At 52.1% G+C, this 13,017-nt stretch overlaps 7 protein-coding genes across 7 annotated transcripts; 4 read left to right on the top strand and 3 right to left on the bottom strand.

Moving 5' to 3' along the window:
- Positions 1-48: 48 nt before the first annotated feature.
- N7510_008767 (uncharacterized protein) lies at positions 49-2,322 on the bottom strand (the record flags this gene model as incomplete). The annotated part of the gene is made up of 2 exons (XM_056980692.1): positions 49-1,865; positions 1,929-2,322. The coding sequence occupies 2 exons, from the start codon at positions 2,320-2,322 to the stop codon at positions 49-51; spliced, it is 2,211 nt and encodes a 736-aa protein (XP_056830901.1).
- Positions 2,323-2,530: 208 nt separating this feature from the next.
- Positions 2,531-2,800, bottom strand: N7510_008766 (uncharacterized protein; the record flags this gene model as incomplete). Its single annotated transcript, XM_056980691.1, has 1 exon — positions 2,531-2,800. One exon carries the CDS (start codon positions 2,798-2,800, stop codon positions 2,531-2,533), a length of 270 nt encoding a protein of 89 aa, XP_056830900.1.
- A 694-nt stretch (positions 2,801-3,494) lies between these two features.
- On the top strand, positions 3,495-3,869 carry N7510_008765 (uncharacterized protein; the record flags this gene model as incomplete). The annotated part of the gene is made up of 1 exon (XM_056980690.1): positions 3,495-3,869. The coding sequence occupies one exon, from the start codon at positions 3,495-3,497 to the stop codon at positions 3,867-3,869; it is 375 nt and encodes a 124-aa protein (XP_056830899.1).
- A 12-nt stretch (positions 3,870-3,881) lies between these two features.
- On the bottom strand, positions 3,882-4,163 carry N7510_008764 (uncharacterized protein; the record flags this gene model as incomplete). Its single annotated transcript, XM_056980689.1, has 1 exon — positions 3,882-4,163. One exon carries the CDS (start codon positions 4,161-4,163, stop codon positions 3,882-3,884), a length of 282 nt encoding a protein of 93 aa, XP_056830898.1.
- A 132-nt stretch (positions 4,164-4,295) lies between these two features.
- Positions 4,296-6,533, top strand: N7510_008763 (uncharacterized protein; the record flags this gene model as incomplete). Its single annotated transcript, XM_056980688.1, has 5 exons — positions 4,296-4,537; positions 4,624-4,846; positions 4,905-4,983; positions 5,043-5,391; positions 5,462-6,533. The coding sequence occupies 5 exons, from the start codon at positions 4,296-4,298 to the stop codon at positions 6,531-6,533; spliced, it is 1,965 nt and encodes a 654-aa protein (XP_056830897.1).
- Positions 6,534-7,660: 1,127 nt separating this feature from the next.
- N7510_008762 (NADH:flavin oxidoreductase/NADH oxidase family protein) lies at positions 7,661-9,237 on the top strand (the record flags this gene model as incomplete). Its single annotated transcript, XM_056980687.1, has 6 exons — positions 7,661-7,729; positions 7,779-8,346; positions 8,401-8,420; positions 8,476-8,712; positions 8,760-9,113; positions 9,172-9,237. 6 exons carry the CDS (start codon positions 7,661-7,663, stop codon positions 9,235-9,237), a joined length of 1,314 nt encoding a protein of 437 aa, XP_056830896.1.
- Positions 9,238-10,672: 1,435 nt separating this feature from the next.
- Positions 10,673-12,093, top strand: N7510_008761 (fungal specific transcription factor domain-containing protein; the record flags this gene model as incomplete). Its single annotated transcript, XM_056980686.1, has 2 exons — positions 10,673-11,316; positions 11,508-12,093. 2 exons carry the CDS (start codon positions 10,673-10,675, stop codon positions 12,091-12,093), a joined length of 1,230 nt encoding a protein of 409 aa, XP_056830895.1.
- Between the last annotated feature and the right edge of the window lie 924 nt (positions 12,094-13,017).

Genomic DNA, 13,017 nt, shown 5'->3' with positions numbered 1-13,017 from the left:
GAATCCATCGTAAAAGTCATAAGAAATACTCGAGAAGGACGCATGTCCCTACAAATTCGTTCCAGCAACATCAAAGATGTCATTCCTCCACGTCCGTCCCAGACCATGACTCTCATCCCCATCCTCGATAGCTTCTTGAGCCCGAGTGGCCTCCTCATGCCACGTCTTAACAATACTTCCAGGAGCATAAACCCCCTTAAATACACCAGTTTGGGGCGCATCAATCCCCACTCTGGCTTCTATATCCAGATTTGGCGCCGGCTTCAGTCGTGCCAGCACAGCTCTGACGAAAGTAGCCAGATCCTGGGGGTTTGCAATGCGGACAGCGCGAAGACGCTCGCGAGCAAAAACCAGTTCCCGATTCAGGGCGAAGGCCGCAGCCACGATCTCCTCGGCGATCTTCTTCTCCAGAACGCGACGGACGAAGTGTTTCAGGAACGGCTTGGTCAGCCACAGAAGGAACTTCCACTTGCTACGCTGGACTTTGTAGTCAAGCTTGTGGATGCAGACCCGCACTCCACGCAATGTGAAGATCTGCTCCAAGCCGCCACGACCGACTTCTACGTCGAGGGAAATGTCAACGCCGCGACGGTCGAGGTAGAAGCTGGCAATGCCTTCGTCTTTGAGGTGGAAGATTAAACCTGCGCGCGTGCGGAGCCAGAACCCGAAATCCTGAGCGCTGATGTTCAGACCTTGGACTGTTACTGTGAATGCTGTTTTGATGCCTGTCTCTGTGCGTTTCGAATGTTTCTTGACAATCTCAATGTCGTTGCGAGTCCCGATGTGCATGCGATAAGGAAGGAATGAAGAGTAATTGACTGTGCGACCCGGCTCCAGGATTAAATTCTCAACAAGCAGGTCCAGCTCCGGCGCGGAAACCTCCAGTCGGGGGATGGGGATATATTGGATGCTTCGTAAGAAAATAGGTAGGAAAACATTGACCAGGTCTGCTGGAAGGTCGGTTTTTTTGTCATTGTAGGCATCCCACGCATCGTGATAGAGCTTCTTGGTTGCGCCAATGACCTTGGACACAGCTGGATCATCAGGAACCATTCGCAAAGTCCGTTTGGTTTGTGCTAGGAAGTCGTCTACATCTCTGCGTAGGTTGGTCTCCGAGCCCACCTTTTCAGATTGCTCTTTCAGCTCGTCGAGTTTCTGCGGCGCAGCATCAAAAAATCCCGGGTCAGTAAGCATGTCTCGCAATGAGGCACCCACTTCGTCCATCAGTTTTTCAAATTCAGGGTCCTTGTTGGCATGGCGCAGGACATTGTGGAACTTTTGTCGCAGTCGGTCCCATTCCTCTGAACGTCCGAACAGCCTGAGCAGCTCCCAGAATTGATCCACGGCTTGCTTCAAGTCGGCATTGACATCGATGTCTTCCTGTGCGGCGCTCGCTGTCTCTTCAGCGGCAGTTGAATAGAGCTTGGCATAGCGTTGAACCAATTGTGAGATTGTTGAAACAGAGTCTGAGTAGTCGGACCTCTCACGCAGTTTCTGAACGGACTGTTTCAACCGGTAGAGCAACGTGTCCCTCTCTTGGCCCGATAGATGCTCCTTTGCGCTCTCCAATGCCTGGCGGCTGGTGCGAGCGACTCCTTCACCGGCTACCTCCGCTACGTGGGCAGCTTCCTCCCTGATCTCTTCCCCCGACACGGCACGACCCTGATCGGCCCCGGCACCTTGAACTGCTGCTTGTTCCTGCTCTGAAGGTTGAACCTGTTCGGCGACTAGCTTGGACGATTCGGACAGGGAAAAAGCAGTGTCAGCGAAGATTTGGCGGCCAATTGTAGCAACATCGTCGACGAAAAGACGGAAATCGGCGTTCGTCAGCAGCAAGGATCCCACTGTGCGGAAACTGTCGTACGCTAGTAGTTGAGACCCGTTAGTCTATACTCGGGATGCCGAAGGGAGTAACTAGTGGGACCCACCAGCTTTAGTATCCGCGCGCGCCTTGATCTTGCCTGCCTGCTGGGACACTCGGGAGCTATCCAGCGAGGCTCTAGACCGGGCCAGATGCCATAGAAATTCCTGTAGCTGATCCTGATTGTTCTTGTCCAGCACAAACTCGATGAACACCTGGATCCACAGGCGACAGTCGCGCACGAGCTGTCGCCCCACACTGCCGATGTCCTGGTTACGGATATTGAGTATGTCGGAAGCTAGCAGGGTGCGCAGATTGGCGATGGTCTGTTCGGTGGATGGCATGTACCCCTCGGACAGGGCGCGGAGCATCTGGTAGGAGTGCAGCTTCTGGTGGAGCTGTCGCTGACGGGAGGTATCATCCTCATAACGAGGGAGGAGGGGTTCTGTTTCGCCCGGCATGACGATGGACGTGGTGGTGGCTAAGTTGTCATGGATTGGGTCTGTTTATGAGGTGTTGGGAGGCAGAAAATGTAAGACGCGCCCAGCCTGTTTATGGTCATGATGACGACACCGCGTTGCGCAAGTATATTTCAACTACACGCTCAACGATAACTACTGGTGCCCGCAACTGGATTGCCCTTATTCCCTCGCACTGGCGCTTGGATGCTCACGGAGGCCCTCTGATTTTTAATTCCCTGCTAGGCACCCTCCCCAGCCCTGGCCTTAGACGGAAGGGAGGCACAAAACCTCCCTCCTGCGCTGAGACGAGATTATAGGCCTGCCAGAAACCAAGGACCTCAGCTGGGTGAAGCAGGACGACGCGCAGGTCGCAGCACGGGCGCGAGGCCGTACAGTAGCGACCATTATGCACGCCGCGACAATTGTCGAGACCGCGCGGGGGAATCCGGACTGCCCTGCAACTCAATTCACCGGACATGATGTCTCCGACCTACGGAAACACCATCCTTTACCAGCAATGGCAATTGTACCTCAGCGCAGAGTTTAATAAGGCGTATTAGTAGGCTGATTTCGTGGAGACGTTTTTGCAGGTTGTGAAGGGAAATGTGATGGAGCATCTGGGTATTGGACAGACGGCATAAAGCAGAACTTTGGGAGGATAATATGAATGCCCGGGGGTGAATAATAATAACAATACCAAAATATCTTCATCGCCTACCGTACTACGTACCATCCGCCCTGCGTGGATCGACGATCTCTGGGGAAGCTGAATTTAGCCAGCCATTTAGACAGACCGGATGGAGAGCGTCCCACTGGATTCCTGTTCCTTATTTGGATTTGAATTTCGATTTGTCCTAAAATTATCGTGTGCCAGACGTCTTTGAAAGTTAAAAAGCTTCAATCCGGAGGAACGATCCAGTTCTGGTCCCGACTGGGAATCATTCCACCTGGGGACGGGTCCAAAATTCGCTCGTTCAGTGCCACCGGTGCTCGCAAGGGGGTCACACATTCCATGCCGCCTTGCCCGCTTCCCGAGCCCTTTCCCGACAACTGAGGTGTACGGTGTACTCTTCAGCATGGACTGCAGAAAAAAAATTCCCTCAGGGGGTTTGTTGGGGCTGGAGGATATAATCCCCTTTCCCCTCGGCGAGGGAGGCCATTCAGAAGCCAGAATGACATCGCCAACGCGGCCAACGCGAAACCACCCAACTCCAAAACCGACGTGGGAACCGGCCGTAGCATTTTTCCCTATCTCGGCCGGCAGACTCCGCACGCCGAAATCCGTGCCCCTCAGGCTTCCAGAACAGCGTCCGTCTTTGCTGACGGGTCCACTTCGGCACTACTCTGCGGCTCTGGGAGCTCCCTGGTGTGGAGACGGATGTGCGCCAGGGACCCAGTCGCCTTCTCCCCGGCCTCGATGGCCAGTCATCGTGCCCGCGCAGACTCCACGCGAAGGCGGGAACGAAAATGCCCTGTCGGCGTTCGAGTTCGAGGTGTACCGTGTAGAATGCCTCCCTCTTCCCGCCAGGACGGACTGTACGGTGTAGTTTCTAGATGGATCATCGCTGCAGCATGCACACCGTCTCCTTGGGTCTGGTTAATCGTCTAGGTTCTGGTGGTAGAGGAGCATACCATGCCCGAATTGCAGACTGCGCGAGATTGAGGATTCTCCGCATTGGCGAGTCGGCGCCGCCCGTCTCCACCAGGACCTCCCCTTGCTGCTTGGATCTGATGCCCGAAAAAGAAAGAAGCTTCTGATGGATCCAGATTCCGCCAGCCCCAGCGCCCCCCGAGCGCAACGGTTCGCTGCCATCACCGAATATCCACTGGGCCTGCCCCATCCCTTTGTACCATCCCCGACTCTTCCCGACTCACCGCGATGTCGATTTTTTGCTGGCTGAAGCGCCCCTCGACACGCGGTCCCGGCTAATTATCTGGGTGCGAATCCGCTGCCAGTCGGAACGTCGTGGACGATGTGCGCTCGAACCCAGGGGATATTAACTAGCATGCTAGCTCCACGCCGGGTACATAAAATCAGACTGGACACTGCTCCCCGATTCTTTCTCTCTTCTTTCTATCATTCCTGCCCTCCTTCCTGGTCGAACTCGAGTAAGCCAGTTCGTTCACAGCCTGACACAATGGCTCGATTTCCTTCTCAACAGCAAAGCCGGCCGGTGCATGCCACCTCGTTCATGAACCAACCTGCCCCGTCGCCGTAAGTGATTTCGCACTCGATTGAGTCAATGCCTGGAAGAAGAAGAAGATGAAGAGGAGGAGGAAAGCTAATTGTGTGTGCTATAGTGACGCCGCCAACTATGACACTGCCAACCCTTCCTACATCCGCAAGTACCTGCGCACCTACGGCCTCACTCCTCCTCGCGCCGAGAGCTACGAGACCCAGAAGACCCGATGCCTGGCCCAACTGGGACTGAAGAACACCGAAATCGACAAGTTCCTCTACCTCAGCACTCTTCGCAAGAACAACGTGCACCTGTTCTACCGTCTGGTGACTGACCACCTCAGAGTATGCTCTCCCACGATGATGCTCGAATCAGCAATCATACTAACACATATCCCCGCAGGAGCTCACCCCTCTGATCTACACCCCGGTGGTCGGCGAGGCTTGCCAACGGTGGTCGGAGATCTACCAGCAGCCTGAAGGTAAAAACAAGCCACCGATCTTCCCCGGGAGAGACCGGAACGCTAACGAGTTTCATCAGGCATGTATCTCAGCTGGGAAGACAAAGGCAATCTGGCCGCAGTGATCGCCAATTGGCCTCAGTCGCATGTGGAGATCACATGTATCACCGATGGCTCCCGAATCCTCGGACTGGGAGACCTGGGCATCAACGGCATGGGCATCCCCATTGGCAAGCTGGCCCTGTACACGGCCTGTGCGGGTATTCGTCCCGAGGCCACCCTGCCTCTGACGCTGGATCTGGGTACTAGCAACAAGACCCTCCGGGAAGACCCGCTGTACATGGGCAGCCGCCGCGACAAGCTCCGTCCCGAGGAGGAGCTGGAGTTTATGGACGAGCTGATGGCTGCTCTCACCGAGCGCTGGCCGGGGTAAGTGGTTTTGACTCAATCCACACGCACCCCCACGGGTGATCGACGACGGCTAACGGGAGCTTATTAGTATCGTCATCCAATTCGAGGATTTCAAGAACCCCTTCCCTGCGCTCGAGCGGTATCAGGGTCTGTACACCTGCTTCAATGATGACATCCAGGGCACCGGCGCCGTCATCCTGGGTGGTGTTATCAACGCCGTCAAGCGTTCGGGTCTCCCCTGCAAGGATCACCGCGCTGTGTTCCTGGGTGCCGGCAGTGCTGGCGTGGGTGTCGCCAAGCAGATCGTTGACTTCTTCATGCGTGAGGGCATGAGCGAGGATGAGGCCCGTGGCTGTTTCTATCTGGTCGACACCAAGGGTCTAGTGACCGCTGACCGCGGTGACAAGCTAGCCGACCACAAGGTGTACTTTGCCCGCCAGGACAACAAGGGCGAGCAGTTCAAGACTCTCGAGGAGGTCATTGACCATGTCAAGCCCACCATCCTGATGGGTCTGTCGACTCTGGGCGGTGTTTTCACTCCCGAGATCCTGCGCAAGATGGCCGACTGGAACAAGGCCCCGATCATCTTCCCCCTGTCCAACCCCTCGTCCAAGTCCGAGTGCGACTACGAGGCTGCGGTCAAAAACACCGACGGCCGCTGCCTCTTCGCTTCCGGCTCGCCCTTCCCCACCATGTCCTTCACTAACTCCGCCGGCGAGACCTCCACCTACTACCCCGGCCAAGGCAACAACATGTACGTCTTCCCGGGCATCGGTCTGGGCAGCATCCTCTCCAAGGCCGTCCGCGTCACCGACAACATGATCTATGCCTCCGGCGAGGCCCTCTCCAAGGCCCTGACCGCCGAGGAGATCGAGCGTGGTCTCCTGTATCCCGATGTCACCCGCATCCGCAGCGTTAGCATGGTCGTCACCCGCGAGGTGATGCGTGCTGCCCAGAAGGACGGTGTCGACCGCGAGACCGCCCTGCGCAATATGACCGACGCCGACTTGGACTCTTGGATCAAGGCCCGCATGTACGACCCGCACACTGAAGTCCGTGCCTTGGAGCGTGAGGTCGGCCACCTGCTCTCCAGCCTGGGCACGGTCTCCCCGCCGTCGAGCAATGGCTCCCCCGTTGACGAGAAGAATGCGAAGCTGTAAGATCTCGACCTTCATTACTTATCTGCCTGCCTGCCTGCCTGCCTCGTTATGTGTCAGGTCTTTCATTTCCGGCGCTTCACCCTCTCGTCCTGAAATCTGTTCTAATCGCCGTCCCTGCTTAGGATCACTGCGTGATGACGGACTCACCATGTTTCCCCTTTTCCTCTCTCTGCCTCATCTGGAATTCGAGCGCTCTCATTTTCGATTTATGTTCTGCGGGATGGGCCCCGGGCACTTGTTTTTGATTGAATACCCTTTTTATTTTCTCACATGTTCTCGGTTTTTCGCATTTTTGGGGTCCCCTTCCTGCATTTTTGGGATCTAGCTTAGGATAGCATTCAATGACATCTGATCTAAATATGTGGATTTTCTCCCCGCTGCCCCTCTCTGACCGCACGCCGTAGATATGGGTTAGTGGCCGTGCCGCTCCTCGGTCCGTTGCCACATGTCACACCGAGCATATCCTTGGGTCTCCATGCCTCTGTTATCTCCTCCATCTATGCTTCCTGATTACTTCTCCAGCCTGCTACTAGCAAGCGCAACGATCTAATCAGACCAAGCCGATGATCAATTTGGGGAATGGCACATGTACCTCTAGTCGTTAAGAGGGAATCATCACATGTTGAAGCCGGACGAACTTGACTCCCCCAAATGTCAATCAACTGTCATGGTGCTAGGCTCAAGTGTGATACCGATAGCATTTCAACTACCTACGCGCGGCAGAAAATTAAGTTGAAAAGTTATGGCTATTCTGGATTGTGCCCCGATTGACCGACGGAGATATTAATCCCTCCGTGTGGGGCGATGACAAACGCTATGCCGAGGCTTTTTTCTAAAGTTAAACGCTAAAGACCCTGAAGAATGAACAGTGTTTGTCTCTTTTCTTTAAAATCTCTTGCTATCGGCAGAGGAGTATAATTGTTTCGGTAGGACTTGTTTTTGAGAGTGCTGTACTTTTCAACTTACCAAAATTGCAGTTTTTCCCATCGAGATCTGCACATTGCACTTGATAGCCGTCTACACGTATTTCAAGGCCTGCATATTGAGGCCGTCTGCAAGCAGATTACAGTGGTACCACCGTATAAACCCATACATTCATCTCTCGACGCATAATACTAGGACCCATTATGCCTTCTCCACTAGCAGATCCCGTCAAGCTTCCTTGCGGGCTAGTCTTCTCCAATCGCTTAAGCAAGGTAAGTCCGATCTCGCTATCATGAAGCTATAGCCATTAACATAATTTAGGCCGCAATGGCCGAGCTCATGGCCAAAACTAACCACCCAAATCCCAAACTCCTAAATGCCTACGAGAGCTGGGCCGAAGGCGGCTGGGGCAGCATTCTGACAGGTCAGCACTTCCACCCGAAGAAACGACGCATCGCCCCTAATCTTAGTTTAGGAAACGTCCAAGTTGACGTCAACCACATGGGCAGCCCATTTGATCCGGCCTTGCATTCTGAGTACACGGGCAAGGACGAGGCTTTGCTCTCGGAGTGGAAGAAGTATGCCGACGCGTGCCAGAAGCACGGCACGCAAGCTATCGTGCAGATTTGCCATCCCGGCCGTCAGTCGTTTCGTGTTGCCGGTCGTCGTGGTATTTTTGGACCGACACTTGCTCCTAGTGCTGTCCCTATGAACATAGGCGATGGCTGGCTGGAGAGCGTTGTTGCGGCCATCACCTGGTCACAGCCGCGGGAGATGACTCGCGCAGATATCGAGAGGGTGATCCGGCAGTTTGTCGATACTGCTAGACTGGCGGCCGATGCTGGGTTTGCGGGCGTGGAGCTGCATGGCGCTCATGGGTACTTGCTTGGTAGGTTCCCTTTGGATGGACTGAAGATGGTATACTGACTATGATTGTTCCCAGATCAATTCCTGAATGCCAAGGTGAGATAATATTTTTTGAGATACTGTACAAAAAAATGAACTAATGAACAAATAGACCAATATCCGCGCTGATGAATACGGCGGCACGCCTGCGAAACGCGCTCGCTTCGTTCTGGAGATCTTGTCCGAGATCCGCAAAGTCGTCCCCGCAAGGTTTTGCGTGGGTATCAAACTCAACTCCGCTGATCACAGCTCTGCCACATTTGAAGACACCATGACACAGATCAAGCTGCTCGTTGAGGCGGGTATTGACTTCATGGAGATCAGCGGTGGATCCTACGAGGATCCTCGGGTGAGTAGAGGACCATATTCAAGCACGACGGAAGCTAATTAATTTAGATGATGGGCTATACCTCCCAGCCAACCCCTCAAGCACCGAAATCTGAACGCACTGCCGCTCGTGAAGCCTTCTTCCTCGAATTTGCCAAGGAAGTGCGGCAGCGACACCCAGGGCTTATCCTTATGCTGACGGGCGGGTTCCGGAGTCGTGCTGGTGCCGAAGCTGCCATTAAAGACAATGCGTGTGATCTGATTGGAATTGCACGACCTGCTGCTGTGGATCCAAAGTGGCCACTGAAGCTTCTGGATGAGAGTATGCCAGATGAAAAAGTGCAGCTGCAACTGAACAAAGCGCCAGTACCTTTCTTTGCAAGGTGGTTGCCAATGCATCTCGTGGGAGCTGGAGCTGAGAGTGTAAGTGTCTTCTCATGGTGAAAATTGCATCTATGGTTTACTGATTTATCTCTATTAGACATATTATGCAAACCAGATCCAGCGGTTTGCTAGGGGGCTTGGTACATATGGCCCTGCTTTGTGAAGGAATTCGACGCGTTATTTGGTATAATCTGTAAAGGAATTCATTGGTATTCTTTGTTATAGATGATCAAATTGTTCTTGTTTTGTACGTAGTAATTAGTCTTGCAATGTTGATTGAGATTCTTAGCTGGCAATTACTCACTAGTCAGTTTATCTAGTTTATCATGGATCTCTGTGCTTTTACATTTTCAAGGAACTCCTTGCTCTTACCAAAATGTGTTTCGAATTAAAAGATCCTCGTCCAGGTGGAATTCTATCCCTAGAGTTTAACTAAGGGGGTACTTTTGAGAGGACAAGCGTAGCTAACAATTTGTCTACCACTGCCTCCCTAATAGATAGTGGTCTAGGTGGGTAGAACTTCTTGTTATTAACATCATTCCTCTACAATTCCGCTACACTGAAGTCTATCCACTCCCAATCCTCTTATTATTTCTATATGTGACAAGCCATAGCTAGTCTAGTCCCTATACGACTACTAGCTGCAGATTCCTAACATCATAAGTTCGGCCCCCAATTCGATCCCCTAGAGTGGAATCCCGTTTTTTTGGTTCCGCCCCGGCCAATCCGCTATCAGCCTAGGCGTTCGGTGGTTCGGATAACAATACAGGGTCACGTGCCTACTCTTCGGGATGCACCCGAACCTGTTCATCGAGCTGTCAAGCAACATCAACGCGGAATCAGTTGATCCTAATCTCCCAAATGAACTGAAATGACACAAACCTCATGATTCACAAAATATATGTCGGTCTAGTTCTTCAGATCCCAGACCCGTTATGCCTCCCAGGACTAGGGCCGCAAAACAGGGCTTGCCTCGCCGCCGGAAAATTGCGCTTGCGTGTGAGCTTTGCCGCGAGAAAAAAGTACGATGTGATGGTCAAAAGCCCATATGTGGTCCCTGTGCTCGACGATCATATTCCATAGAACGATGCGTTTACAAAGTAGAAAATGCTCGTTCAGCCAGCAACGACGAGTGAGCCTTGCCCCGATTGATATCCATCATAGATTATTTACATACGCTCAGGTATCTCAAGGCGCTTCATAATCGCATTCTGGAACTAGAAGATGTCTGCGCGAAAGGCGGAATTGCTGTTCCCCCGAGGGATATCCAGGAAGTTGACAGCGAGAAGAATCAGCTGGCTCACCAATCAGCCTTGCTGATGGATACGTTGGATACGGAGCCTAGGACTTCAGCTGCTGTTGAAGGACTGCTGGGACTAGGAGGTAGTCCTGTAATATCTGGACAACAAGACATAGCCCGGACGCCTCTGCCGCAGACTGCATCTTCTACTGCGCCCAAAACTCGGCCAGAAGGGCTCTACACGAATCTAAAACAGGACAGTGCAAATTCGAGGGGAATATCTAATGATCTGGGATACAACCGCATAGAGAATGTATATCCATCTCCATCTCTGACTTCACAACTCAATATCACAGCCATGGGCGCAATATCTGCTGAGGACGGAGGCACGACAGACTCGCCGCAAACACCCTATTACGGCAACTCGTCAGTAGCCTCGTTCATGCGTCTCGCCAGAGAATCAATTTCAGTCCAATCGAACATGCAAGCCCTCCAGCGCGACGGAAATAGTCTTACAAGAAACCGAGACCGCGATAGTGGTCTGTGGAAAGACTTCAACGGTGCTTCGCAGGGATTCCAAGTCGATGACTTTTCACTCCCTCCACGCTCTCTGGCAGACCACCTTCTTAAATGCTACTGGGATCGGGTCTATTGCTTATACCCTTTCTTTCATCGCCCCAGTTTTGAGAAGGCATACGAGAATCTCTGGGAGTCCAACGAAAATATCAAGACTCCACTACCCCAGCTCAATATCGGTCTTGGTGGATCGTTTGATTCGAAACCAAATTCAATTGTCTTTCACTCTGCCCTGAACGCCATATTTGGTATAGGCTGCCATTTCTCTGACCTTCCGGTCGCCGAACGAGAAACAGCCGCATACTCATTTTTCCTTCGAGCAAAGAGATTTATAGGTCTCGACTTGTTGGATATTGCTACCATTGGCGTGGTTCAAACGCTTCTTATTATGGCTCTTCTTCTACAAAGCACACCATATCCTAACCGGTGTTGGAACTCAATTGGAGTTGCTTGTAGGGTTGCGCAAGGACTTGGATTGCATGAAGACTCTGCTAGGATCTCGACTAAACCCTTGGAAAGAGAGATGAGACGGCGAACATGGCATGGATGTGTGATTATGGACATGTTAGTTTCTCTCCTGCTTTCTCCTCACAAAAATACTGACAATTATCATATAGGATTGTCAGCATGACTTTCGGACGCCCAAGCATGACCTCTCATGTCCCTTCAATTCCACTACCCGCAATGGGAAGCGAGTCTCCAATAGATGACCCTTGCAAGAGCAGTGGGCAGCCCTGCGATCATCGGCTTGGATATATGACTTTCTATGTGTCAACCATTGAACTGTTCGGGATCCTGGAGTCAATCCTCTCCGATGTCTATAATGCCTGGCAGAGTCGATCAGGAAAACATCCCGAGTCAAATCGAGGAACTAAGCACGGCAGTCTGGATGTGATCATGGAGTTGGATGATAAACTGTCTGCATATGAGGCCAATGTTCCGGAAGTGCTTAACTGGACCAAAGCGCAGTCTTCACATAAAGCAAACAGCCACCAACTATCTATACTAGAGCGTCAGCGGAATGTACTTCGCGCACGGTATGATATATCACATCCCATCTCCTTGCGCAAGCTGATAACAGCCCAGATTTATATACCTTCGACTCCTGCTCTACCGTTCCATGTTTACACAGCTATGTTCCGACGAGCGGAATGGCACAGCGCGCCGTCCTGGTTTCGAGTCACGCAGCATCCCCGGCATTGAAAGAAATGTGGTATACTTGTCTGTTTCGGAGAATTGTGCGGCCGCCTGTGTTATTGCAGCTGTGGATCTCATCTCTCTAGTATACAAGACCTACAGGACGACCGTGACTGACGCGTGGTGGTATAATGGATTCTGTGAGTATTTGAAGTTTGATATTTGAATTGATGTGATGACTAACTATCCCTCTAGATACCTCAACTGCAGGCTTTGTTTTGATAATGTCATATTCCTGTAAACTAATGCGGGAGCATATTGACTTACAGACTGTTAATGAGGCATGGCGCAAGTGTGAGGAGATACTCGCGCATATGGCCCAGTTCAGTTTGTCGGCGCGAAATTCGTTGCAGTTCCTGCAAACAACGCAGCAGCATGTAGTGCAAAATTACCCAGGTCTGAATTTCCCACAAAAAAATTTCATTGCATAATCGATAGCTAATCGTTCGCCTAGGTGCATCTCGCAATGATGGGAATATTGCTTCGGGCTTTAACGAGCGATATCCACGGCGTTCTGTTGACTATAATCCATCGACTGAAGTTTACAATATGCCCCAAATAGCGGAAGACTATGATAAGGAACCCGAAGTAACTGGGGCGACTGTCAATCCATTGCTGGCCTGGGATGAGGTGGGTCTAGGGCCCGACGAGCTTGGTTTTCTGGGGAGATTTGATGTCCCCGACTTGGCGAGCTGGTTCTCAGATATTCCACCATAACTTTTCACATAGAAATAAATGAGGGCTGTCTTATTCTTGAATTTTCGGGATTGGTTGTTGGTATAGAAGCTCTAGCGGATGGATGTCTTGGCATCTTCCATTCCGGCTCAACTTCCCTCATCCGTCGTCCTCTCCGACGTCACACCCCAGGAAACGTCTGTCCACCACGCCAGGGTATCGTGATATATGAACACTGAAATAATGTCATGTACT

This window comes from Penicillium lagena, assembly GCF_028827675.1.
Source record: "Penicillium lagena strain IBT 129212 chromosome Unknown utg000006l_segment0_segment0, whole genome shotgun sequence".
Lineage (NCBI taxonomy): Eukaryota > Fungi > Ascomycota > Eurotiomycetes > Eurotiales > Aspergillaceae > Penicillium > Penicillium lagena.
This window is presented reverse-complemented; position numbering and strand designations above follow the sequence as displayed.